Raw genomic sequence first — 27,500 nt, forward strand, 5'->3', positions numbered from 1 at the left:
ACATCCACCGAGGACACCTCAATGATGGACGCTTTTGACCTCCCTCCCTCCTCAACGACACCCGGAGTCGAACTTTTGCTTGCATGCAGAACGGCCCCAGGCCTATGGACACTACATACCCAAGACAATGGGCATATACAGACACACACCCCCTCCCCTACACCACGCCTTCACCACCGCTTGATTCCCCTTCGGGGTGATGGACGGCTGGCAGCGCTTCATAGCAGCAGTCGACCTCCATGGTCCCAACTCCCCCCCTCTGTTGCGAGTTGTCGTGATTAAATGTAACGTGTTTATGTGTGCATGGCATTGAGGTTTTTTCCCACTTCAGACTGGGCCCAATTAGGAGCCCAGTCTAGATTGTATTTTTTTACTCATCTTCTTCACCAGGGTTTTACCTTTTTCCCATCTTTTACGGGGCGCCTCGTGGCGACCCATCAGCGTTCCTGTTCTGTAACGCTGTACACTGTTTGTTTGTCTAATCTTCAACGGGCTTGTGCTGAAAACATAGTTTCGTTGTACTTGTTGCAATGACAATAGAGTCCTATCCTATTCTTTTCTTACTAAATGTATTCTTTCTTTCTATTTTGGCAGAAAAAAAAGATATGTACTCCATGTAATCGCAAATTATGTTAACTTCAGTATTGTCTAATTATGCAAAAATATATGAGCAAACATTCAAAGTATTTTTTTAAATAGAAAAATACTAATAATGATTTCAGAGCAAGTTATCCATCAAATTGCATAATGTAAAAGTAGCAATAGATTTCATGGTAAAATTGTGAAATTTACTATGGTTTTTACAGCATTTTTCTCTAAATAAAAAAAACAGTATTTTTTTACTGTAATAAACTGTGGTGCCGTTTTGGCATTTACAGTAATACACAGAAAAATCTACACTTGTTGATTTGCGGTAAAAAAAACAAAAAACAAAAAAACTGGCAGCTCAGGTGCCAACATTTTACTGTAAAATTGCAGTTTTTTTATTTACAGTAAAAAACAAATTACAGTAAAACCTGCACCCGAGCTGCCTTTTTTATACCATGAAAACAGCAGTACCGTTTTTCCATTTACAGTAATATACACTACATTTTGAGGTGAAATTATTGCATCCTACCATATTTTTTTTACATTTTAGTTTAAAAAAAAAAAATCTAATAAAATGCATTAAAAAATTGTGTAATAATAGTATTCACTGTTAGAAGCGGCCCTCTGGGGCCAAACATAACTGCCATGTGGCCCTCAGTGAAAACGACTTTGACACATTTTTAGTACAGTTGTCCCACACCACATCGTGCTTCAAATATTGCGGACTCACCACATCACAGATTGAATACTTTTTTTGATGCACATTCAATAACCTTTTGGGCCTAAATTAAGTTATTTTTTTTTGCATAAAAATAGCTAAATGAAGTAAAAATATCAAGACTAGAGTATTATTGGCCACTAGAGGAGACAAAACCAATCAGAGCGCTCTGTTTAGTAACGTTGTCAGTGATTGGCTCAGCCTCAGAGAGCATTAGCACATTGGATTAAAATAGTGTAAAGGTGACTAAAATTTTTTATTAATGGTAAAAAAAAAACATTTAGAAGAGATTTTATGCTATAGCTATGAAAATATTCCATTTATAATTAATGATTCCTACTTTGTGAAAATGTGTATATCGTGAAGTTATTATTGAAAATACAATGCCATTTTCGATTAATTTACTAAATAATTGTCTTGTATCATTTTAAAAATAAAATAAAATAAAACAAAGATTGGCCTTTTCCCTCAAATTGAGAAAGAATACTTTTTGGTTCATATAATTGATCCTGCTAGTAAAATAAAAATAATATTTAAAATAAATTTGCATTATTTCTAATAATATACGATTATTAATAAAAACAAAATGTTTTAATTAATATAATAATTTATATTAAGACATGCACATGCCTTTGGATGGATGAATATGTCTGACTTTAACACTTAAATGGAAAATAGACCATATTTATTTCCCGCATACTTATGACATTTAATACAACCACACTGTCACACCCTATAATGAATTTACTTTATTATTTAATAAAAACATAATAAAATCTATCTATTATTTACATCACATAATCATTTCCAATCATTGAAATACACTGAAATACAAGTTTAATAATAATAATAATAATAATAATAATAATAATAATAATTGATTTATAATCAACTTTCCTTTTTAAAAAAAAAAAAACTGCTACATTAAAATAAGAGCTTGGAAAAATACATAAAGTATTGAAGAACAGTATAATAATAAAACATAGATACATTAGTAATAGTATTAATAATAATCGACTGTAAATACAAACAACATTTAAATTATTAAATGGTAATAATCCCATCAATTCCCCCCAAAAATGGATTAACTGGCTGGAATATAAAGACAATATAACATACACCATAAACGTGGATGCATATGCAAAAGTGCAATATATTATCTGTACAGTAATCTATTTATTTTTATCTGCACCTTATTGCTTTTTTTTATCCTACACTACTATGAGCTAATGCAACAAAATTTAGTTCTTATGTGTACTGTAAAGTTCAAATTTTAATGACAAAAAAAAAAAGAAAGAAAAAAGGAAGTCTAAGGCATATTTTAGTGCATTTTTTACTGAGGGCCAATAAAACAACAACTTGTCTGGCCACAAGAGGGCACTGTTGTACCAGCCATCAGACGCCCTTCATCCCTGCTTGACTCCCCACCAAAGCGAAGGCCTTCTCCCTTCATCACGCCTTGTCCTGCCCTCCTTTCCTCACTCACCCTTCTGCAGCGAGTAGGCATTAACAGTCTGCGGCCGGCCGATCCCGTCCTTAAACCTGGGATACACGGAGATCCCGTAGGGCTTGTAGGGCTCAAAGCTGCCTGCGGATGAGAGGAGGTTGAGAGTGTATCAGTAAGCTCCAAAACAGGGTGTAGAAGGCAGGTCACAGGCGAGATGGAGACCGAGTATAAAAGAGGAGGGGATTGTTGGGGAGGGAGATGACTGCCAGATTAGGACGATATGGCGGACGCTGACATAACAAAGGCAGATATGTTAAAACTACAGACGTCCAATTCCCAACTACACACCAGTGCAGAAATATCCTACCCTAATACCCTACTGTGCAATATTACCCTTCGATTGTATATTTTCAATGGAACATATAACATTTTGGTGTTAAAGTCAAAGTTAAAGTAGCAATGATAGTCACACACACACACTAGGTGTGGCAAAATTATTCTCTGCATTTGACCCATCACCCTTGATCACCCCCTGGGAGGTGAGGGGAGCATTGAGCAGCAGCGGCGGCCACGCCCGGGAATCATTTTTGGTGATTCAACCCCCAATTCCAACCCTTGATGCTGAGTGCCAAGCAGGGAGGTAATGGCTCCCATTTTTATAGTCTTTGGTATGACTCGGCCGGGGTTTGAACTTGTTTATTTGAGTCATATCGCAGTCTACACGTATCTCTTATGTGTGACTGCCATCTACTGTTCACACTTATCATTTCACTATGTACCAAATAAAATAGCTTCGAGGTCGGTGAGCACAACCAAAATGATTCCGTACATTAGGCGCATCGGGTTATAAGGCGCACTGTCGAGTCATATTGCAGTCTACACGTATCGCTTATGTGTGACTGCCATCTACTGTTCACACTTATCATTTCATTGTGTACCAAATAAAATAGATTCGAGGTCTGTAAGCACAACCAAAATGATTCTGTACATTAGGCACACCGGGTTATAAGGCGCACTGTCGAGTTTTGAGAAAAGGAAAGGATTTTAAGTGCGCCTTATAGTCCGAAAAATACGGAAAACCAACTTGAAGCCAGTTTACTGATTTTTCTGGTTCTGTGTAAATAAATGCTGGATGTACTGTTAGCGTTCTGACCGGGCAATTTTGCACACACCTGCTATGACGAGGCTCGACATATTCCGGCCCGCGAGCTCAAACCGAACATGGGAGAGGGCGTTCTCTAATTGAGGTCTCCACTCCACCACGTAGTCCAGCAGACCGGCTGACGGCAGCTTGGTCCACTGCACCAGAACGGACCCGTCAGCGAGAGCCGCGGCGCTGAGGTTCCATATCGCCTCATACGCTAAAAGACACACAACATTAGAACTATTGCATGAAGAGTGACACTTTATATTTCGAACTGCCAACCTTTGGGATGGTGGATTCTGACTTGAGTAGGGGAGGATTTCCCAGCCGCGTTCTCAGCCACGATGTACACTTTCCTGGCTCTACGCGGAACCTGGAAGGTGCAATGCCCGCCGGCGGTGGCGCATAGCGTTCCCCTCTTACTGCGCACCTTTCTCACCGAGACAACGTAAGACACGTTTCGGCCGTTGGCTCGGAAGCGCCGTGACGGCTGGAACAAAAGGAGACTATTTTACACGCCATCACTGAACGGATGCGGTAGAGATGGGCAAAACTTGTACCTTCCAAAATAAAAGCATTTGGAGTTGTTTGTGCATGTGATCCCCGGTCACCCTCATCCATGTGTCCAGGTGTCCTGTGGGGGCTGGGTGGGTGGGTTTGTGGGTGGGTGGGGGGGGGGGGGGGTGGGGGGGGGGAGAGATGGTCGTCAACTACTTAGGTAGCTAACACTTCACAATAGTACCGGCACACTACAAACAATGCGGGGCATTGAACACATCAGTAAGCAAGAGATATGCTAAGAAATGAGCATATTATTGTGGAGGGGGGCGTGGCCTGTGACCCTGCAGCGAAGCGGGGTGTGCCAGGACCGGCTTCGAGATCAGCGACAGGTGCGTAGATGGCCCACCTGGGCCTGGTTATCTAATCACCTGTCCCCCTGTTAAAAGGCAGCAGCCAAGGAGGAGAGGGTGAGAGCTGGAGCGAGAGCGAGCGAGAGACAGAGACAAAGAGACACTTGCTGAAAAGCACACACAAAAAGACCATCCATCCATCCATCCATCTTCTTCCGCTTATCCGAGGTCGGGTCGCGGGGGCAGCAGCCTAAGCAGGGAAGCCCAGACTTCCCTCTCCCCAGCCACTTGGTCCAACTCCTCCCGGGGGATCCCGAGGCGTTCCCAGGCCAGCCGGGGGAGATAATCTTCCCAACGTGTCCTGGGTCTTCCCTGTGGCCTCCTACCGGTCGGACGTGCCCGAAACACCTCCCTAGGGAGGCGTTCGGGTGGCATCCTGACCAGATGCCCGAACCACCTCATCTGGCTCCTCTCCATGTGGAGGAGCAGCGGCTTTACTTTGAGCTCCTCCCGGATGACAGAGCTTCTCACCCTATCTCTAAGGGAGAGACCCGCCACCTGGTGGAGGAAACTCATTTCAGCCGCTTGTACCCGTGATCTTGTGTTTTTGGTCATGACCCAAAGCTCATGACCATAGGTGAGGATGGGAACGTAGATCGACCAGTAAATTGAAAGCTTTGCCTTCCGGCTCAGCTCCTTCTTCACCACAACGGATCGATACAGCGTCCGCATTACTGAAGACGCCGCACCGATCCGCCTGTCGATCTCACGATCCACTCTTCCCTCACTCGTGAACAAGACTCCGAGGTACTTGAACTCCTCCACTTGGGGCAGGGTCTCCTCCCCAACACGGAGATGGCACTCCACCCTTTTCCGGGCGATAACCATGGACTCTGACTTGGAGGTGCTGATTCCCATCCCAGTCGCTTCACACTCGGCTGCGAACCGATCCAGTGAGAGCTGAAGATCTTGGCCAGATGAAGCCATCAGGACCACATCGTCTGCAAATAGCAGAGACCTAATCCTGCAGCCACCAAACCAGATATCCTCAACGCCCTGACTGCGCTTAGAAATTATGTCCATAAAAGTTATGAACAGAATCGGTGACAAAGGGCAGCTTTGGCGGAGTCCAACCCTCACTGGAAACGGGTCCGACTTACTGCCGGCAATGCAGACCAAGCTCTGACACTGATCATACAGGGAGCGGACCGCCACAATAAGACAGTCCGTTACCCCATACTCTCTTAGCACTCCCCACAGGACTACATGGTCGAAAGCCTTCTCCAAGTCCACAAAGCACATGTAGACTGGTTGGGCAAACTCCCATGCACCCTCCAGGACCCTGCCGAGAGTATAGAGCTGGTCTACAGTTCCACGACCAGGACGAAAACCACACTGTTCCTCCTGAATCCGAGGTTCGACTTTCTGGCATAGCCTCCTCTCCAGTACACCTGAATAGACCTTACAGGACAAAAAGACTTTATTGAAAAATAAAACAGTATTGTAAACCTGCAAGTAACCTGTCATGTCAGTGCTTGGTGGTCCAAGGAACCCGGAGGGGAGAAACTTCCACAATTTGGCGCCCAACATGGCCGGATCACCAAGCACTGACATGACTTTTAACAGAGCGACAGGTGATTAAATAACCAGGCCCAGGTGGCCCATCTACGCACGCACCTGTCGCAGATCTCGAAGCCGGTCCTGGCACACCCCACTTCGCTGCAGGTCCGCAGGTCACGCCCCCCTCCACAATTATATTATTATTATTATTTTTTAAAAGAAATTAGGCATTTGACGATCAATCTGCCGATTTTAATGAAAAATTACAACCTGTGCGAAGTTGCCATACCCCCCCTTCTCCCCCTACTTGTGCAAATCTCCCTCAACTTGTCCCAATCATTTGTGCTGGTTTGTGCTAAAAATTTTCCTTTTTGCTTCTACGTTTTTTAAGTTATCACATTTTTTTATTTTTATGTCATTAACTTGTAATTAACGTGTTATTGACCACGACTAGTCCCTAACTGTGTCAAAATGTACCCCAAATTGTCACATTTGTTAGTGCTATGTTTGTGCTGCAAAAATATTACTTTTTGACATTACGGTTTTCAAGTTATTAAAGGTTTTTTTTTAATGTAATTAATAATGACATTAAAAAAAAACTTCAATAACTATGTTTGTGCTAAAGTTTTTTTTAATTTTTTTTTTATGTCATTATTAATGACATAAAAAAAAAAACTTTAATAACTTAAAAACCGTAATGTCAAAAAGTAATATTTTTGCAGCACAAACAAATGTGACAATTTTGGGTACAGTTTGACACAGTTAGGAACTAGTCATGGTTAATAACATGTTATTTACAAGATATCATTATCTTGTCAATGAGGTGTTATTAACCACGACTAGTCCATAACTGTCAAAATGTAAACCCAAATTGTTTGTGCTACATTTGTGCTTCAAAAATATTATTTTTGCCAATACGTTTGTGCTGGTTTGTGCTGCAAAAATATTAGTTTTTGACATTACGGTTTTTAAGTTATTAAAGTTTTTTTTTAATGTCATTATCTTGTCAATGAGGTGTTATTAACCATGACTAGTCCCTAACTGTCAAAATGTAACCCAAATTGTTTGTGCTACATTTGTGCTTCAAAAATATTAGTTTTTGCCGTTACGGTTTTTAAGTTAGTAACATTTAATAACATTTTTTATTAACGTGTAATTAACGTGTTATTGTGCATTAACTTGTCAATAACGTGTTATTAACCATGCTTAGTTCCTAACTGTGTCAAATTGTATCCCACATTTTTACATTTGTTTGTGCTGCAAAAATATTAGTTTTTGACATTACAGTTTTTAAGTTATTAAAGTTTTTTTTTTAATGTCATTAATTCGTCAGTAACGTGTTATTAACCATGACTAGTCCCTAACCGTCAAAATGTATCCCAAATTGTTTGTGCTACATTTGTGCTTCAAAAATATTATTTTTGCCAATACGGTTTTTAAGTAAGTAAGGTTTTGTTTGTTTTAAACATGTTATCAAAGTGTTATTAAAGGGTTATTAACCAACTCTACTCGAACTTGTCCCAATTGTTTGTGTTACGTTTGTGCTTCAAAAATATTTGTTTTTGCTGTTACGGTTTTTAAGTTAGTAATTTTTTAAAAATGTTATTAACGTGTAATTAACGTGTTATTAATCATGACAAGTCCCTAACTATGTCAAAATCTCCCCAAATGTGTCCCAATTGTTTGTGCTACGTTTGTGCTGGTTTGGGGTGCAAAAATAAAAAATGTTGCCGTTACGGTTTTGAGGTTAGAAACGTTTTATGTTTTTTAAAACGTTATTAATGTGTAATTAACGTGTTATTAATATAGTTAATATAGACACTTACACCATGTGTTGTCTTCATTATAACACTTATATAAGACTTTTAAAGTCATTTTGATAGTAGGCTAACATAGCTAATATAAACACTTACATTATGTGTTGTCTTCTTTATAACACTTATATAAGACTTTTAAAGTCATTTTGACAGTAGGCTAATATAGACACTTACACCATCTGTTGTCATCATTACAACACTTATACAAGAACTTTAAAGTCATTGTGATAGTAGGCTAATATAGCTAATATAGACACTTACACCATGTGTTGTCTTTATTATAACACTTATATAAGACTTTTAAAGTCATTTTGATAGTAGGCTAACATAGCTAATATAGACACTTACACCCTGTGTTGTCTTTATTATAACACTTATATAAGACTTTTAAAATTCATTTTGATAGTAGGCTAACATAGCTAATATAGACACTTACACCATGTGTTGCCTTCATTATAACACTTATATAAGACTTTTAAAGTCATTTTGATAGTAGGCTAATACATCTAATATAGACACTTACATCATGTGTTGCCTTCATTATAACACTTATATAAGACTTTTAAAGTCATTTTGATAGTAGGCTAATACATCTAATATAGACACTTACATCATGTGTTGTCTTCATTATAACACTTATATAAGACTTTTAAAGTCATTTTGATAGTAGGCTAATATAAACATTTACATCATGCTAAAATTATATTATTTTTTTCGCGGCTCCAGACAGAATTCTTTCTTTCGAGTATTTTTGGTCCAATATGGCTCTTTCAACATTTTGGGTTGCCGACCCCGGGTTTAGGTCCTACCACTCTCCATGGTGACCGCAGACTGGCTGCTGCTCCATTCACTCCAGGGGCTCTGCTGGTATCGGACTCTGATCTGGGCCACATAGCGCGTCCCGTGCAGCAGGTTACAGCGGTCCACAGGGTTCTTGGGCTTCGCACGCAGCACCAGGATCTGAAATATCACCATTAAGCCTCAAACTAAAACGCTGTAACCAAGCAGAGCTACATGCCTCATAAAGGGTGGGACTTACTGTACCTTGTTCCACAGGCTGCTCGCCGCGGTCTTGAATCTGACTTCAAGAATGAAGTAGTCCGTCATCCAGTCTTGGTGTTGGGATAAGTCCCACCTCAGTCTGAGGCAGTTGAACCGCCCAGCTTGCATCCTCGCAATGCTTGGCGGGTCAAATTTAGCTGGAGAGAAGTCAATGTATTTAACTCCCCCAAGCACAAAGGTTCCACAAGCATGTTTTACAAAACAACGTGGAGGGTTGGTACATGGAATGTGGAGGGAAACCAATCAAGTGTGGCAAGCTAGCATATAAAACAGGAATCAAACTATAGAGCCTAGCGTGGAAGCTAGCATATAAAACAGGAATCAAACTATAGAGCCCAGCGTGGAAGCTAGCATATAAAACAGGAATCAAACTATAGAGCCTAGCGTGGAAGCTAGCATATAAAACAAGAATCAAACTATAGAGCCTAGCGTGGAAGCTAGCATATAAAACAGGAATCAAACTATAGAGCCTAGCGTGGAAGCTAACATATAAAACAGGAATCAAACTATAGAGCTTAGCGTGGAAGCTAGCATATAAAACAGGAATCAAACTATAGAGCCTAGCGTGGAAGCTAGCATATAAAACAGGAATCAAACTATAGAGCCTAGCGTGGAAGCTAGCATATAAAACAGGAATCAAACTATAGAGCCTAGCATGGAAGCTAGCATATAAAACAGGAATCAAACTATAGAGCCTAGCGTGGAAGCTAGCATATAAAACAGGAATCAAACTATAGAGCCTAGCGTGGAAGCTAGCATATAAAACAGGAATCAAACTATAGAGCCTAGCGTGGAAGCTAGCATATAAAACAGGAATCAAACTATAGAGCCTAGCGTGGAAGCTAGCATATAAAACAGGAATCAAATTATAGAGCCTAGCGTGGAAGCTAGCATATAAAACAGGAATCAAACTATAGAGCCTAGCGTGGAAGCTAGCATATAAAACAGGAATCAAACTATAGAGCCTAGCGTGGAAGCTAGCATATAAAACAGGAATCAAACTATAGAGCCTAGCGTGGAAGCTAGCATATAAACAGGAATCAAACTATAGAGCCTAGCGTGGAAGCTAGCATATAAAACAGGAATCAAACTATAGAGCCTAGCGTGGAAGCTAGCATATAAAACAGGAATCAAACTATAGAGCCTAGCGTGGAAGCTAGCATATAAAACAAGAATTAAACTATAGAGCCTAGCGTGGAAGCTAGCATATAAACAGGAATCAAACTATAGAGCCTAGCATGGAAGCTAGCATATAAAACAGGAATCAAACTATAGAGCCTAGCGTGGAAGCTAGCATATAAAACAGGAATCAAACTATAGAGCCTAGCGTGGAATCTAGCATATAAAACAGGAATCAAACTATAGAGCCTAGCGTGGAAGCTAGCATATAAAACAGGAATCAAACTATAGAGCCTAGCATGGAAGCTAGCATATAAAACAGGAATCAAACTATTGAGCTTAGCATGGAAGCTAGCATATAAAACAGGAATCAAACTATAGAGCCTAGCGTGGAAGCTAGCATATAAAACAGGAATCAAACTATAGAGCCTAGCGTGGAAGCTAGCATATAAAGAGGAATCAAAACTAACTGTCGTTACCTGTTGCGTGATGCAAACTAGGAAGCCAGACCGAGTGAGGCCAGGGCATTGACTAAATAGCTCTCTGATTAGTGCCCGAACACTAACCAGAGGCAGGTGAATGTAATCTGCCGTCATGGCAACTGAAACTCACAAACTCAAAAGGTGCTGAAAACACAAGTGACTCGAAAACGTAAACAGACTATGATCCGGGCAGCGGATCATAACAGAATTGTCCAAAATGTTTTGGTGTCCTGGAGCATTCCAAGTTCCTTTCACTGGAACTAAGGGGCCAAGCCCAACTCCTGGAAAACAACCCCATACCATAACTCCTCCTCCACCAAATTTCACACTACCTGTCATGATCCGTGGTCCGGATCATGTTTTGTGTTTTCTGTTAGTTTTGGACTCCTTGAGTTCCTGTTTGTGCACCTCTGAGTTGTTACCATGGCTACGTATTATTCTCACCTGCCTCTTGTGTTCGGGACGCTCACCTGTTGCTAATCAAGAGACATTATTTAAGCCTGCCTTTGCCAGTCAGTCGGTCTGGCTTCTTTCTGTTACGGGTGGGTTGCAGCTCACCCGGGATGCAAACGGACGACTCCGGACAGGACTTGCAGGTAGGAACATGATTTAATCTTGAAAAACTCACAGAGGTACAAAAACAGAAACCAAGAAGGTGTCGATCGCACTTGAAGCTAAGTACTTAGCATGGGCTAGGAGGCAAGCAAAAGTTACGTAACAGTAGCGTGAAGCAAACAAACAAGCCAGACCGACTGACTGGCAAAGGCAGGCTTATATAATGTCTCTTGATTAGCAACAGGTGAGCGTCCCGAACACAAGAGGCAGGTGAAAATAAGACGTAGCCATGGTAGCAACTCAGAGGTGCACAAACAGGAACTAAAAGAGTCCAAAACTAACAGAAAACAAAAAAATATGATCTGGACTACGGATCACTCTGTGGCTGAGTTGCTGTTGTTCCCAAACTCTTCCATTTTCTTAAAATAAAGCCAACAGTTGACTTGGGAATATTTAGGAGCGAGGAAATTTCACGACTGGATTTGTTGTTTGTAGAAACAGTCTCCATGACTAAGTGCTTGATTTGATACACCGGGCCAAGTGATTAGGACACCTGATTCTGATCATTTGGATGGCTGGCCAAATACTTTTGGCAATATGGTGTACATCTTGACAGCCCTAATAGCAGTCCACAATACAATAATATAATTACCTGCGCTGACAGGCTCTAAAGTGAGCGGCGCCGAACTCGCCTCTCCCAGCTGATTGGCAGCTCTCACGTATATTTCCATTTCTGAGAAGAGCACAAAGTCGGAGCGAGGGATGGTGTAGCTGTGGACGCCCGGCGGCAACTCATAGGTGCGATTCCGGTTCAGATCCCTGTAATGAAGAACTCATTCACGGTTAACGTGAGTCCCGGTGGACATTAGCGTTGCACGGAAACAGCCCTCGGAGTATTTACCCGATGTGCGTGTGGAGGGTGTACTTTGTGGGCAGGCGGCTCGCTTGCGGGCTGGCCTCCCAGTCACAGGTCAGGCTTTCCTGGGCGGAGAGGTTGGCCTGACAGCTCAGGTTCTGTGGCGCTGGCGGGGGATCTATCAGGAAATACAATACATGATGCATATTTGGATTTATTGGCAAAACTGGACTCATGCATACTTAAAAGTTAAACTTAAAGTACCAATGATTGTCACACACACACTAGGTGTGGTAAAATGTGTCCTCTGCATTTGTATCTCTTATGTGTGACTGCCATCTACTGTTCACACTTGTCATTTCACCATGTACCAAATAAAATAGCTTTGAGGTCGGTGAGCACAAGCAAATGATTCCGCACATTAGGCACACCAGGTTATAAGGCGCACTGCCGAGTCATATTGCAGTCTACACGTATCTCTTATGTGTGACTGCCATCTACTGTTCACACTTATCATTTCACTATGTACCAAATAAAATAGCTTCGAAGTCGGTGAGCACAACCAAAATGATTCCGTACATTAGGTACACCGGGTTATAAGGCGCACTGTCGAGTCATATTGCAGTCTACACGTATCTCTTATGTGTGACTGCCATCTACTGTTCACACTTATCATTTCACCATGTACCAAATAAAATAGCTTCGAGGTCGGTGAGCACAAGCAAATGATTCCGCACATTAGGCGCACCGGGTTATAAGGCGCACGGTCGAGTCATATTGCAGTCTACACGTATCTCTTATGTGTGACTGCCATCTACTGTTCACACTTATCATTTCACTATATACCAAATAGAATAGCTTCGAGGTCGGTGAACACAACCAAAATGATTCCGTACATTAGGTACACCAGGTTATAAGGCGCACTGTCGAGTCATATTGCAGTCTACACGTATCTCTTATGTGTGACTGCCATCTACTGTTCACACTTATCATTTCACTATGTACCGAATAAAATAGCTTCGAGGTCGGTGAGCACAAGCAAATGATTCCGCACATTAAGCGCACCGGGTTATAAGGCGCACGGTCGAGTCATATTGCAGTCTACACGTATCTCTTATGTGTGACTGCCATCTACTGTTCACACTTATCATTTCACCATGTACCAAATAAAATAGCTTTGAGGTCGGTGAGCACAACCAAAATGATTCCGTACATTAGGCACACCAGGTTATAAGGCGCACTGTCGAGTCATATTGCAGTCTACACGTATCTCTTATGTGTGACTGCCATCTACTGTTCACACTTATCATTTCACTATGTACCAAATAAAATAGCTTCGAGGTCGGTGAGCACAAGCAAATGATTCCGCACATTAGGCGCACCGGGTTATAAGGCGCACGGTCGAGTCATATTGCAGTCTACACGTATCTCTTATGTGTGACTGCCATCTACTGTTCACACTTATCATTTCACTATGTACCAAATAAAATAGCTTCGAGGTCGGTGAACACAACCAAAATGATTCCGTACATTAGGTACACCAGGTTATAAGGCGCACTGTTGAGTCATATTGCAGTCTACACGTATCTCTTATGTGTGACTGCCATCTACTGTTCACACTTATCATTTCACTATGAACCAAATACTTTTAAATGAATAAAACCACAGGCAATGGAAAATAGACTTAAGAAAAAAAATCACATCAAACTATTTTTTATGACCCTAAACATCAAAATGTTACCAGATATGCTTCCTCTCTTAGTAAATCATTTTTTCCTCACATCCAGCTCGGATCTCCACCCCTCCGATGACCTGCATGGGCGAGGTAAGGACGCAGCAGGTCAGAGTGGCCCGGCTGTGGTTGAAACTGGGGATGACCACTCGATGGGTTCTGTGGCTCCGGTCGTCCGCGGGGCTGCCGGGAAGGACGAAGTCGTCCAGTCGCCACTCCACATGGGCGGCATGTCCAATCAGGAGCGGGCAGTCGTCGGCGATCACGCAAACGGCTTCCACGGGCGACCCCACTGCCACCACCGAACTGGAGGTGTGGACACTGGCGCACGGCCGAGCGTAACCATCTGTGGTGAATACAGTATTACTACTCTTGGTCCGCCCTGTAATGTACCATTTTTATTTTTATTACCGTTTTCCACCGCGTTCACGTCCGCCGCCACTACCAGCACGACAACCAGCGACACCCACGTGGCCGCCATGATGGCAACAACACCTGTCACGCACCCAAAAACAATCATTCTTTCATCGCATCTTTTCATACCCTCACAGAAACTTTCTTTTATGCTGCCCTTTTTGTTTTGTTTTGCTGCAGCTGTTACATATAGTCGTGGTCAAAAGTTGTAAAGAACATCATGTCATGGCTGTCTTGGGTTTCCAATCATTTCTACAATTCTTATTTTTTTTGTGTTAGAGTGATTGGAGCACATACTTGTTGGTCACAAAAAAACATCCATGAAGTTTGGTTCTTTTATGAATTTATTATGGGTCTACTTGTCAGGTTCAAACACTGATGACATCTATTAAACAAGACAAGAGGCAAAGAATTAAACAGAGACAGAACTCAATTTGGACTCAAATGAGGAGAAATGCGTCAACCTGTAACCTCTTACAGTGTCACCCCCGCTCTGGCGAAATATTGTATGCCTCCTTCCTTTATTTGGACTTTCTCTGACTACATATAAACAGCTGCTTCCAAAAGGGAAGTGGGTCGTAAACAGCGTTGCCTTTGGTTACAGAACAGTTCAAAAGAAAAGGTTGTAAACGTTTCACAGAAAGGGTCGTAAAACAGTTCAAAAAGACGTTCGTAAAACAGTTCAGAAAGACGTTCATAAAACAGTTGAAAAAGGAAGTCGCCTGGAGGGGATTCTGGTCCTGCTTCCTCTTTGCTTTTATAGTCCTTGGGTCAGACAATATCTTTCTGTTTGAAACAGGAACCCCTTCATCTTGCTTCCCCCCTACAGGGGTTAGGGTTAGGGTTAGGGTTAGGTTTGGGTTAGGGTTAGGGGTTAGGGTTAGGGTTAGGTTTGGGTTAGGGTTAGGGTTAGGGGTTAGGTGTTGGGGGGTTAGAGTTAGGGTTAGGGTTAGGGTTAGGGTTAGGGTTAGGGTTAGGGTTAGTTTAGGGTTAGGGTTAGGGTTAGGGTTAGGGTTAAGGTTAGGGTTAGGGTTAGGGTTAGGGTTAAGGTTAGGGTTAGGGTTAGGTTTAGGGTTAGTGGAGTTTTACGAGCCTTACTCTTAGTAGGTTCAAAGACAGCTTTTGTCTTCTTACTGGGCACTCAATGTAACACAAAGTTTTTGTGATAACTCAGAAACAATTATTCTAACATTTCCCTCCTGTTTATCACATAAACTTCGACGAAACATGTATATTTGTCAACATAAAGAAGTATCAATTATACTTGAATTGAATGAATTATTGTGGCCGCTAGGTGTCGCCAAAAAATGATTACCACTCAACTTCAACTTAAAGACAGCATAAGTTCCTTCCGGTTGGTTGATGTGGATAGGTTTATAAGTCACTCTTACCATTGTTCTCTGTTTCACGATTTTCACTTGATTAAGCTTGTTCTCACAAAGAAAATAAACAGTTGTGGTCAAAAGTGGACATACACTTGTAAAGAACATCATGTCATGGCTGTCTTGGGTTTCCAATAATTTCTACAACTCTTATTTTTTTGTGATAGAGTGATTGGAGCACATACTTGGTCACAAAAAAAACATTCATGAAGTTTGGTTCTTTTATGAATTTATTATGGGTCTACTGAACATGTGAGCAAATCTGCTGGGTCAAACCTAACCGTCAGAATAATTGTATCTAAGTTATCACAAAACTTTGTGTTTCAATGAGTTCCCGGCGAGCAGACAAAAGCTGTCTTTGATCCTACCAATCAAAAGGCTTGTAAAACTCCACCGTGTAGGATGGGAAGCGACATGAAGGTGTCGGCTTCTTTGATCTATTGTAATCCACAGGAAGATTTTGTCTTGACCCGAGATCTACAAAGTGGAGAGGAAGCAGGACCTTTTCTTTGGACTGTTTTGTAACCAAAGGCGACGGCTGTTTACGACCCCCTTCCTTTAGAAACAGCTGTTGCCATGTAATTAGGGAAAGTCCAAATAAAAGAGGAGGCGCGCAACCTTTCGTCAGAGTGTGGTGGGAGACTGTGCAAAGAGTACAGCCCAGACGTTTCTCCTCAATGAGCTAAATTGAATTCTGTCTCTGTTTTATTCCTTGCTTCTTGTCTGTTTAATAAATGTCATCAGTGTTTGAACCTGACACTAACACTGACTACTCTAAAGTTTAGTTTCTGCACTCCTGTATTGTCCATTGAGAAGACATAACGAGATGTTTGCTGAAATGCAGCTAAAAGCTCCACGTCATGTTACACATTAAGGGGCGTCTTCAGTTGGAGGTATTTGTGCTAGCGCAGGAGCTAAGTAGCATAGCAACAGTGCGTCTTTTATTATCAAGTCGTCATCGACACGAGAATGAACTCACCATTCCAAAAAACATGAAATCTTCGCTGAGGTTTGAAGCTTTCTTGTGCTCTGGAGGAATAAAAACACAAACAAATTACCGGAAAACTCCAGTTAAAAAATAGCGTTATTTAAAAAAAAAGTTTTTTAATTTTATTATATTTTTTGAGGGGGTATGGAAAAAGTGTCTGTTTCTCATTACCTGTATTATGACTTCCCTATCAAATGAATAAATATATATATATTTTTTAAAAGATGTGAAATTAACACACAATGCTACATGCTAACATATCATGAAGTAAGCTTTTTTCGACATAAACCAAAACTGAAACTAGCCATTGCCTACTTAATTGTGACTTTGCAAAGTGACATTTGAGCTCTGCTTCTTCCTACACCTTTTCGAGACATGCTGTAATGAAAAAGTGGAAATATGTGATGTGCACTATTGTAGTTGTGTGCACGTTCGAAATAAACTAACACCATAACTATAAAAAAAATGAATAAAATAAAAAGTAGCGTACAAGTCCAACTGTAGACTTTATTTAAAGGGACAGTGCATATTATTGAACATCACTATTTTTGATAACCACACCGACTTTGACAGTATGACAATAACATATACAAAGAATACAACACATACATCAGCCGATCTCATGAGGCTTTTCAGTTGGCTCAGCAGGGGGCGATAGTGAGGCGTTACGTGTCACAAGAGTAATAGTTTTGCATCTTTCACAGCACAGGTGTCAAACTCAAGGCCCGGGGGCCAGATCTGGCCAGCAACATCATTTTATCTGGCCCTCAAACACCTGGAAATGATATGTGTCAATAAAGTACTTCATATTTTCTGACTAAATTTAATGGATTTTTTTACATTTTGACAGAAAAAAAATACATGCACTGCTTGAAATTGCATGCTTCTTAAACTTTAATAGTATCCAATATTGCAACAAATATACAGTGTATTTTTAATACTTTCCAAACGTGTTTTTGTCTGAATAAAAATACTTCAACTTTACAGCAAACTACCCATCAATAAATAAAAATGACAATACATTTTACGTTGTTCTTTACAGCATATTACTGTAAATTGAAAAAAAAAACCTACCAGTTTTTTTGCATAAAAATTCTGTTGACTGAGCTGCCAGTTTTTGACTGTAAAATCTACGGTTGTCGTTTTTAACGGTGTATTACTGTAAATGGAAAGACGGTACATTTGTTTTTACAGTAGAAAAACTGGCAGCTAAGTTGCCAGCAGTGTTGGGACTAACGCGTTACAAAGTACCGCCGCTATTTTCGGCGGTAACTAGTAGTCTAACGCGTTATTTTTTATATTCAGTAACTCAGTTACCGTTACTACATGATGCGTTACTGCGTTATTTTACGTTATGTTTTATATAGTATCGGCTAGAAACTGAGAAGATCTGAGTGTGTTTTATCGGAGGGTTGCAGTGTCGTCCTTCTCAATCAAGGAAGAGAAGAGGCGCGCCACGCGCTGTGTGTGTGTGTGTGTGTGTGTGTGTGTGTGTGTGTGTGTGTGTGTGTGTGTGGGGGGGGGGGGGGGGGGGTAAGTGTCTGTGTTTACTAACAAGACATCATTGCATCATTAAGATGGAGATATTCTCACTACTTTCTTTTGTCGAGCACAAACAAAATAACATTTTAGTTAAATGTAAGTTGTGTCTTGGAGCGAAGATCCAATCTACTGCCCAAAACAGCCATTCAAATCTGCTGAAACAGCTACAAAAGCAACATGCTTTGACGAAGCTAGTAAAGAGAGACACACTTCACCTCCACTTCCACCTAAGGATTTTAACGGAGGCACTGCTAGCCAGGACAACATTGATCGAGCCTTTGCAGCGTATGTGCTAGAAGACGTGCAGGCTATTTCTACAGTGGAGTCACCCGCTTTCAGGCAGCTAACTAGCATGATAGCGGGCGTCAAACGGCAAATGGCACGAAAACATTTTCCAAGTACCTGGACACAGTGAGTACATAAACATGGAAAGCAAGCTAAAGAAGAAACTCCAAACTCTGCCTCTGCTCATCATTCAGCACTGAAGGTACACACTCTGTCAATTCTCTTATATACTCTTTCATTCTAGACTTCTAGAGTGTTTGATTATCACATCACTCTAAATGTATAGACTCTAAACTAAAACTGGGGAAATGCGTAGAGTGTTCTGGGCTTCACTGAAGACATGATTTTATTTCACAATTCCTTGAGAAATGGTGGTCGGGGGTGGGTGGCGTGGGGCGTGGTTTACAGCTAGAATTCACCAACTCAAGTATTTCATTCATATATATATATATATATATATATATATATATATATATATATATATATATATATATATATATATATATATATATATATATATATATATATATATGAAATACTTGAGTTGGTGAATTCTAGCTGTAAATATACTCTCCTCTTAAGTATTTCATACATATATATATATATATATATATATATATATATATATATATATATATATATATATATATATATATATATATATATATATATATATATATATATATATATGAATGAAATACTTGACTTTCAGTGAATTCTAGCTATATATATATTTTTATTTTATTTTATTATATATATAAATAAAATAAATACTTGAATTTCAGTGTTCCGGAGGCTATCCAGTAGATGGCAGCATTGTCCTGTTTAAATTCTCCGTTCATGAATGAGTATATCATTTCGGCCACCGTGTTCAATGGAGGAGTCTGTTCTACAAAATGTACAGGCAACATACATACCCCTTCCCCTTCGAACTGTCCTGGATGAACTAAAATTCTTGTTTCCATTCGTTTTGGAACTTGCAAGCGTATTTCTTCATCTTGCTCGGCGATGGCGTCGCCAGTTCTGTAACTTCCTCGTTCTTTCTGCCTCGTCTCCTTGTTGTGTGCGCAGTTGTGCACTCTACTCTCTAAAAGCCGTAGATGCTATGACGTCATTGGGCAGGCAAGCTGTTTATATTGTGGAAAAGCCGACGTGAGAACAGGCTGTCCCCACTCAGGTCCGCATTGAGCAGGAGGGGGCGTGGCCTACAGCTCCGGCTGAATACCGGGAGTTTGTCGGGAGAACATTTCTGCCGGGAGGTTATCGGAGAGGCGCTGAATACCGGGAGTCTCCCGCTAAAAACGGGAGGGTTGGCAAGTATGAGTACACGTTTGTGTACTTATGGACTAAGTACATCATATCAAAAGATGATTATTAGTTGTTATTCTAATTAGGGTCCAATAAGCCTAAATAGCAAACAGAAATAAAAAAAAAAGCATGTAAACAAACAGCTTAGGCCATAAGAGGTTAAGGTATTTTTTGGGTTCATTGAGGTTAGCTCATTTTACTTTTTTTGGAAAGTCTTGACAAGCCGAATTTTCTTGTTCTATTGGCAGATAATTTTGCTTAGTTCAAATAAAATACCCCTCATTTTTTTTTTTTTTTTTATTGTTTTTGAACACTGACTTTTTGCAGTGTAGCCGCAAGAAAGCCCCCCGAAAAGGATTTATTACTTCAAATTAGGGATGTCCGATAATGGCTTTTTGCTGATATCCGATATTCCGATATTGTCCAACTCTTTAATTACCGATACCGATATCAACCGATACCGATATCAACCGATATATGCAGTCGTGGAATTAACACATTATTATGCCTAATTTGGACAACCATGTATGGTGAAGATAAGGTACTTTAAAAAAAAAAAAAAAAAAAAAGATAACTAAATTAAAAACATTTTCTTGAATAAAAAAGAAAGTAAAACAATATAAAAACAGTTACATAGAAACTAGTAATTAATGAAAATGAGTAAAATGAACTGTTAAAGGTTAGTACTATTAGTGGAGCAGCAGCACGCACAATCATGTGTGCTTACGGACTGTATCCCTTGCAGACTGTATTGATATATATTGATATATAATGTAGGAACCAGAATATTGATAACAGAAAGAAATGGGGGGAGGGAGGTTTTTTGGGTTGGTGCACTAATTGTAAGTGTATCTTGTGTTTTTTATGTGGATTTAATAATAAAAAAAAAAAAAACAAAAACAAAAAAAACCCGATACAGATAATAAAAAAAACGATATTACATTTTAACGCATTTATCGGCCGATATTATCGGACATCCCTACTTCAAATATTAATTGAGCTCATTCCAAAATGATTCACCTGGCAGAATTGCTCTTCCTTATCAACCTGGCGCATGAAAGACCTCCTAAATCGCTTCGCCCCCCCCCCCCCCCCCCATTTTCCCAGGTCTGATTACCTTCAGCAGGTAGTTCAGCCTGAGGTGCAATTGAGGAACAACAGAAGGAAAGTCTAACTTTTTTTTTTTTGGTGAGCGAGCACATTTGATGTAAAAAGAGACTTAATTACACCAACGTCTGTCGTCAATGATCGTACTACAGCCGCCATATGTTTCCTCCCCCCTGCTGTTCCAGGAGGTTCCCTTCATTGCCACACTTTCAGGATTTAGCAACATCCTTGACACATTACACACTCCTCACCACTTCCCCTTTTTTTTTTTTTTTTTACTTTTTTTTTACCTTATTTCTCACTACTTAGGCTTGTAAGAAAAATACGTTTTTGATTTGTCTAAACCAGGGGTCGGCAACCCAAAATGTTGAAAGAGCCATATAGGTGAGGGTCGACATCCGGGCAACTGAGCGACATACGGGTTCTTCGAGCCATAGCCACCAGACTGGCGTTGAAAACAAACCGTTGCCATTACTCTTTAACCTGTCGACCTACGCTGGTTAAACCCGTCATTCTGCCTCCAAAATGCCGAAAAACGGTGTTGTTTTTGGTTGTGCTAACCACAACTGGAAACAGGGAAAACAAAGGTTGTATTTTGTTCTGCCAAAGCGCGATAAAAGCCCACAGAGACGAGACAAATGGCTCGCAGCTTTACACCGGGAAAACGAGGACGGTTCTCACTGGAGTCCCCCAAAGTCCCGGGTCGTGTGTTCGGATCACTTCGTTTCTGGTAAATATAAGGAACAAAAATCCACCTTCTTAACCACAACTTGGCTATACCGTCCGTGCTAATGTTGTACCTGTTGAATTTGTACCTTATAACGTTCGACAGCTGAAGTTGTTGTTGTACAAAAATAACATGCGGTATATACTATATAGTCTATAGCCTAGCTAGCTATTTTCGAAAACCGGACAACGAGAGGATACCAAAGGCAGCGTTAAGATGGACACCACCGGGAAAACGTAAGCCAGGGCGGCCAAAGAACACCTGGCGAAGAACAGTTGTACTTAAACAATACATGTAGCCCTCAAATCTCTCAATATTTTATACACTAACACTTGATCTTGTTGTTGATAACTTCCGCGTCTCTTTCTTAGTAGCGTGCAGGCTAAGCTAACTAGCAAGCTAAGCTAAGCCTGAGAAGCTTTAAAGTTCACTGAGACGAGTCTGACGCAAATAATACATTTTCGTTTTTTTCACACGATATGCGAATAAGTAAAAATGCGTAAATGAAGGATTTAACGCCGACTTCCAAGCCACAACGCTCGTTAAATGCTTTTTCTGTCAATGCTGTGTTCCCTGTGAGCTGCTTTGTTTTCAACCAATTCCCGGTTGCTAGGGGATTGGTAGGCGGAAGTGACGTAGGTCCGCCCTCACCCATAGGCGCCAAAAATACAAAAACAAATCTGTCTGGAGCCGCAAAAAATTAAAAGCCATATTGCATACAGATAGTGTGTCATGAGATATACACTGAATTAAGATGACTTAAAGGAAACTAAATGACCTCAAATATAGCTACAGATGAGGCATAATGATGCAATATGTACATATAGCTAGCCTAAATAGCATGTTAGCATCGATTAGCTTGCAGTCATGCAGTGACCAAATATGTCAAGTCAATAACATCAACAAAACTCACCTTTGTGCATTCATGCACAACGTTAAAAGTGTGGTGGACAAAATGAGACAGAAAAAGAAGTGGCATAAAACACGTCCTAGAAAGTCGGAGAAAGTTATACATGTAAACAAACTATACGGTAAGTTCAAGGACCGCCAAAATTAGTAGGACAAAACGGCGCTCGCCAAATACTGGAATCAGTGAAGCCTGTTTAATATAAACAGTGTGCTTTATAACAATTAGGGAGGTTTGTGTCATGTTTGTCCTCCTACACAAACCATATTAAAACAAAAAATATGTTTTTTCCCCCTCATCTTGGCGAAGTTGGTAGAGTGGCTGTGCCAGCAATCTGAGTGTTGCTGGTTACTGGGGTTCAATTCCCACCTTCTACCTTCCTAGTCACGTCCGTTGTGTCCTTGGGCAAGACACTTCACCCTTTGCCTCTGATGGCTGCTGGTTAGCGCCTTGCATGGCAGCTCCCGCCATCAGTGTGTGAATGGGTAAATGTGGAAATACTGTCAAAGCGCTTTGAGTACCTTGAAGGTAGAAAAGCGCTATACAAGTACAACCCATTTATCATTTATTCATTTATCTTTTTCTATTTTTCATACATTTTTGAAAAAGCTCCACAGAGCCACTAGGGCGGCGCTAAAGAGCCACAAGCGGCTCTAGAGCCGCGGGTTGCCGACCCCTGGTCTAAACCAAAAAATGCATACAAACTTTGGGTACCAAAATTTGTCTGATATGTAATAATAGAGTGGTGGTCAAAAGTGTACATAGACTTGTAAAGAACATCATGTCATGGCTGTCTTGAGTTTACAATCATTTCTACAACTCTTATTTTGTTGTGATGTAGTGATTGGAGCACATACTTGTTGCTCAGAAAAAACATTCATGAAGTTTGCTTCTTTTATGAATTTATTATGTGTCTACTGAAAATGTGAGGGTCAAAAGTATACATACAGCAATGTTAATATTTGCTTCCATGTCCCTTGGCAAGTTGACCTGCAATAAGGCGCTTTTGGTAGCCATCCACAAGCTTCTGCTTGAATTTTTTAACCCCTAACCCTAACCCTAACCCCCAGGCCTGGCCCTAACCAATCTGGCACCCTAGGCAAGATTTTAGGTGGCGCCCCCCCCCCCCCACATCGGCAGTGAAGTGTATATACTCACAAGAAATCGAATAGCTTTGTAATTGACCTTTTTTTTACCTTAAAGAAAGCAAATTAACATATTATATGAGAATGTTATGTTATGATTATCTTTAACCGAATCACAGCAGTGCTCAAATTAAAAAAACAGCATTCCCTCTCATGTGATATTGCTTAATTAACATTAATGATGTGCACTTTAACAACTAGGCTTACAACTATACCTAATATATAAAGGGGTGGAAAAGTGACTATTACCTGCAGGGCCAACATTAGTTAACCAGAAGGCAATAACAATGTCAACAAAAAACACCTGCTTAAAAGATCGAATACAAATGTACCTGAGGAATGTAAGGTGGGAGTACTGTAATTACCTAACGTTACATTATTATTTTCCATAACAATTTAGCCCCCTCCACAATATTAACCCAACGTTAAAACAGAACTAGCTATTTATTGATTAGCAATTGCCGAATCATGTAGCATTAGCTTAATGTTAAAAAGCCAGGGTACTATCACATTCTGTAACAGACAAATAATTTCATGTAGGCTAACGTTACCTACCTGCTACCTCTGTCTTTTTCTCGTTTCACCTCCTCTTCTTTTCTATTTTTTATTGGCGCTCTGTTCTTCTCCCTACGTCCGTGCACACATCGGCGTTTTAAAAAGTCATACATTTTACTTTTTGTAACCGATACCGATAATTTTGAAACCGATACCGATAATTTCCGATATTACATTTTAAAGCATTTATCGGCCGATAATATCGGCAGTCCGATATTATCGGATATCCCTAGTTTGGGGTCATTGTCCTGTTGGAGCACCCAACTGCGCCCAAGACCCAACCTCCGGGGCTGATGATTTTTAGATTGAATTTGGAGGTAACCCTCCTTTTTCATCGTCCCATTTACTCTCTGTAAAGCAGCAGTTCCATTGGCAGCAAAACAGGCCCAGAGCATAATACTACCACCACCATGCTTGACGGTAGGGCAGGTGTTCCTGGGATTAAAGGCCTCACCTTTTCTCCTCCAAACATATTGCTGGGTATTGTGGCCAAACAGCTCAAATTTTGTATCATCTGACACCACATGGACAAAGATAAGACCTTCTGGAGGAAAGTTCTGTGGTCAGAAGAAACACAAATTTAGCTATTTGGTCACAATACAATAATTGGACAACGCTGAAGAAACAAGTCCATGTCAGAAAACCAACAAATTTAGCTAAACTGCACCAATTTTGTCAAGAGGAGTGGTCAAGCTAAAATCATCAGCCCGGAGGTTGGGTCTTGGGCGCAGTTGGGTGCTCCAACAGGACAATGACCCCAAACACACGTCAAAAGTGGTAAAGGAATGGCTAAATCAGGCTAGAATGAAGGTTTTAGAATGGCCTTCGCAAAGTCCTGACTTAAACGTGTGGACAATGCTGAAGAAACAAGTCCATGTTAGAAAACCAACAAATTTAGCTTTTGATTTTACGTCGACCACTCCTCTTGACAAAATTGGTGCAGTTTAACTAAATTTGTTGGTTTTCTGACATGTTTCTTCAGCATTGTCCAATTAGATAGATAGATATAGATTTATTGGTCCCCTTGGGGAAATTCATTTTCACTGCCGTACATTTGAACAATAGACATTACACATCACAAAAACAAAAATAACAAAAAGACATCATACATGACCAACACACATTTACAGGCTTGTCAGACAGGTCGGCCGGACCTGCTGTTAAGGGCGGCTATAGCTGCAGGGATAAGGCTTTTCCTGAGGCGGGCCCTCCGGAATTTGATGGTTCTGTAATTATTGTATTGTGGCCAAACAGCTCAATTTTTGTTTCATCTGACAGGACAATGACCCCAAACACACGTCAAAAGTGGTAAAGGAATGGCTAAATCAGGCTAGAATGAAGGTTTTAGAATGGCCTTCCCAAAGTCCTGACTTAAACGTGTGGACAATGCTGAAGAAACAAGTCCATGTTAGAAAACCAACAAATTTAGCTTTTGATTTTACGTCGACCACTCCTCTTGACAAAATTGGTGCAGTTCAGCTAAATTTGTTGTTTTTCTGACATGTTTCTTCAGCATTGTCCGATTAGATGGATAGATATAGATTTATTGGTGCCCTTGGGGAAATTCATTTTCACTGTCGTACATTTGAACAATAGACATTACACATCACAAAAACAAAAATAACAAAAATAAATCCTACATCAGTGGTCCCCAACCACCGGGCCGCGGACCGATTGGTGCCGGGCCGCGGACCGATTGGTACCAAAAAAACAAACAAACAAACAAACAAAAAAAACAAAAAAAACAACAATTTTTTTATTAAATCAACATATAAAAACACATTTTATACATTATATATCAATGTAGATCAATACAATCTGCAGGGATACAGTCCGTAAGCACACATGATTGTATTTCTTTATGAAAATAAAAAAATAAAAAATACTAAAAAATTACTAAAAAAATTGTTTTTTAGTAATGTTTACTGAATATTTTTGTTTAAATGATTATCCTAAATTCAAATAATTTCCACATAGGGGAATTTACTGTTAGTTGAAAATTGCTTGAGTATTTCAAACAAGATAAGAAAGAGATACAATTTGGAGATTCTTCATCTTTGCATTACAGTTTTATTTTTTTCCAAGGAAATCTTGAATATATGATTGAATGTGATTTTGGTTTTAATCTGTAACATGATTTCTTACATTTCGAAAACATTAGCCTATTTCATATTTCATTAATTGCTAATTATATCACAGACTTTAAAAAATAACTGCAGCTTCTTGCAATTCGGATTGGACTGTTAATTGGAAAGCCCTAATATTTAATTATTATTATATATAATATATAGTTATTATTATATATAATATTTAATTTATTTTTCATATTTATGTTATTTATTTTAATTTTAATTTTATTATATATTGACCATAATAAATGTGGTATAAATGGTCTGTATTTGTCTTGTGATTTGTCTTAAATAATAACAATAGTAATAATATTTTTGACTGACAAAAAAATTGCCAATAAGAAATTATTGGTATCGGTATTGGTATCGATGAAAATGCAAGAAAAAGTATCGGTATCGTATCGAATCCTAAAAGTGTAGTATCGCCCATCCCTACAAGGGACATGTAAGCAAATATGAACATTGCTGTATGTATACTTTTGACCAGGCACATTTGCTCACATTTCAGTAGACACATAATAAATTCATAAAAGAAATAAACTTCCTGAATGCTTTTTGTGAGCAACAAGTATGTGCTCCAATCACTACATCACAAAAAAATAAGAGTTGTAGAAATGATTGTAAACTCAAGACAGCCATGACATTATGTTCTTTACAAGTCTATGTACACTTTTGACCACCACTGTATATCCTTTTAGTAATACATTTATTTTAATTTTACAATATGCCAAAAACGATAAAAAAATGAGCTCCAGATTTAGATAATCTGATCTTCAAATCAGCAGCCATAATACTCCTACGTATTCAAAAAAGAGGAAAGCGATTAGTTTCATATCCTTTTTTAAAATTTCTGGAAAAAGTAAACACCGTGTTGCGCACGCAATGTCTGCATTTACCCCAACATCCAAAACAAACAGCCCATTATTCACTGTGGAGGTTTCATATGGTAAAAGAAAGGAGCATGAGCAATGTTGTGCCCTCACCGCTTGCAAGCAGCCTGGATCACGCCGCTGCAGACGCCAGGAGGCTGAAAAGGTTCCTGTCTGGACCAGCCATGTCCACGAAGCAGCTCTGTTTGGA

General features: G+C 40.0%; 1 protein-coding gene across 1 annotated transcript in view; it reads right to left on the minus strand.

Moving 5' to 3' along the window:
- Positions 1–27,500, minus strand: part of LOC133660549 (granulocyte colony-stimulating factor receptor-like) — a 37,172-nt gene that overhangs the window by 6,243 nt on the left and 3,429 nt on the right. Inside the window, exons 2-13 of the mRNA XM_062064095.1 lie at positions 27,404–27,500; positions 16,707–16,756; positions 14,343–14,426; positions 13,981–14,277; positions 12,245–12,377; positions 11,996–12,162; positions 9,170–9,324; positions 8,935–9,085; positions 4,458–4,540; positions 4,180–4,387; positions 3,926–4,114; positions 2,793–2,894 (exon numbers count right to left, since the gene is read on the minus strand). The exon at positions 27,404–27,500 is cut by the window's right edge and continues 44 nt beyond it. Coding sequence (XP_061920079.1) covers positions 2,793–2,894; positions 3,926–4,114; positions 4,180–4,387; positions 4,458–4,540; positions 8,935–9,085; positions 9,170–9,324; positions 11,996–12,162; positions 12,245–12,377; positions 13,981–14,277; positions 14,343–14,412 — 1,555 coding nt within the window. The 5' untranslated portion in view covers positions 14,413–14,426; positions 16,707–16,756; positions 27,404–27,500. The remainder of the gene's footprint in view (positions 1–2,792; positions 2,895–3,925; positions 4,115–4,179; positions 4,388–4,457; positions 4,541–8,934; positions 9,086–9,169; positions 9,325–11,995; positions 12,163–12,244; positions 12,378–13,980; positions 14,278–14,342; positions 14,427–16,706; positions 16,757–27,403) is intronic.

This window comes from Entelurus aequoreus, linkage group LG11 (assembly GCF_033978785.1).
Source record: "Entelurus aequoreus isolate RoL-2023_Sb linkage group LG11, RoL_Eaeq_v1.1, whole genome shotgun sequence".
Classification (NCBI taxonomy): domain Eukaryota; kingdom Metazoa; phylum Chordata; class Actinopteri; order Syngnathiformes; family Syngnathidae; genus Entelurus; species Entelurus aequoreus.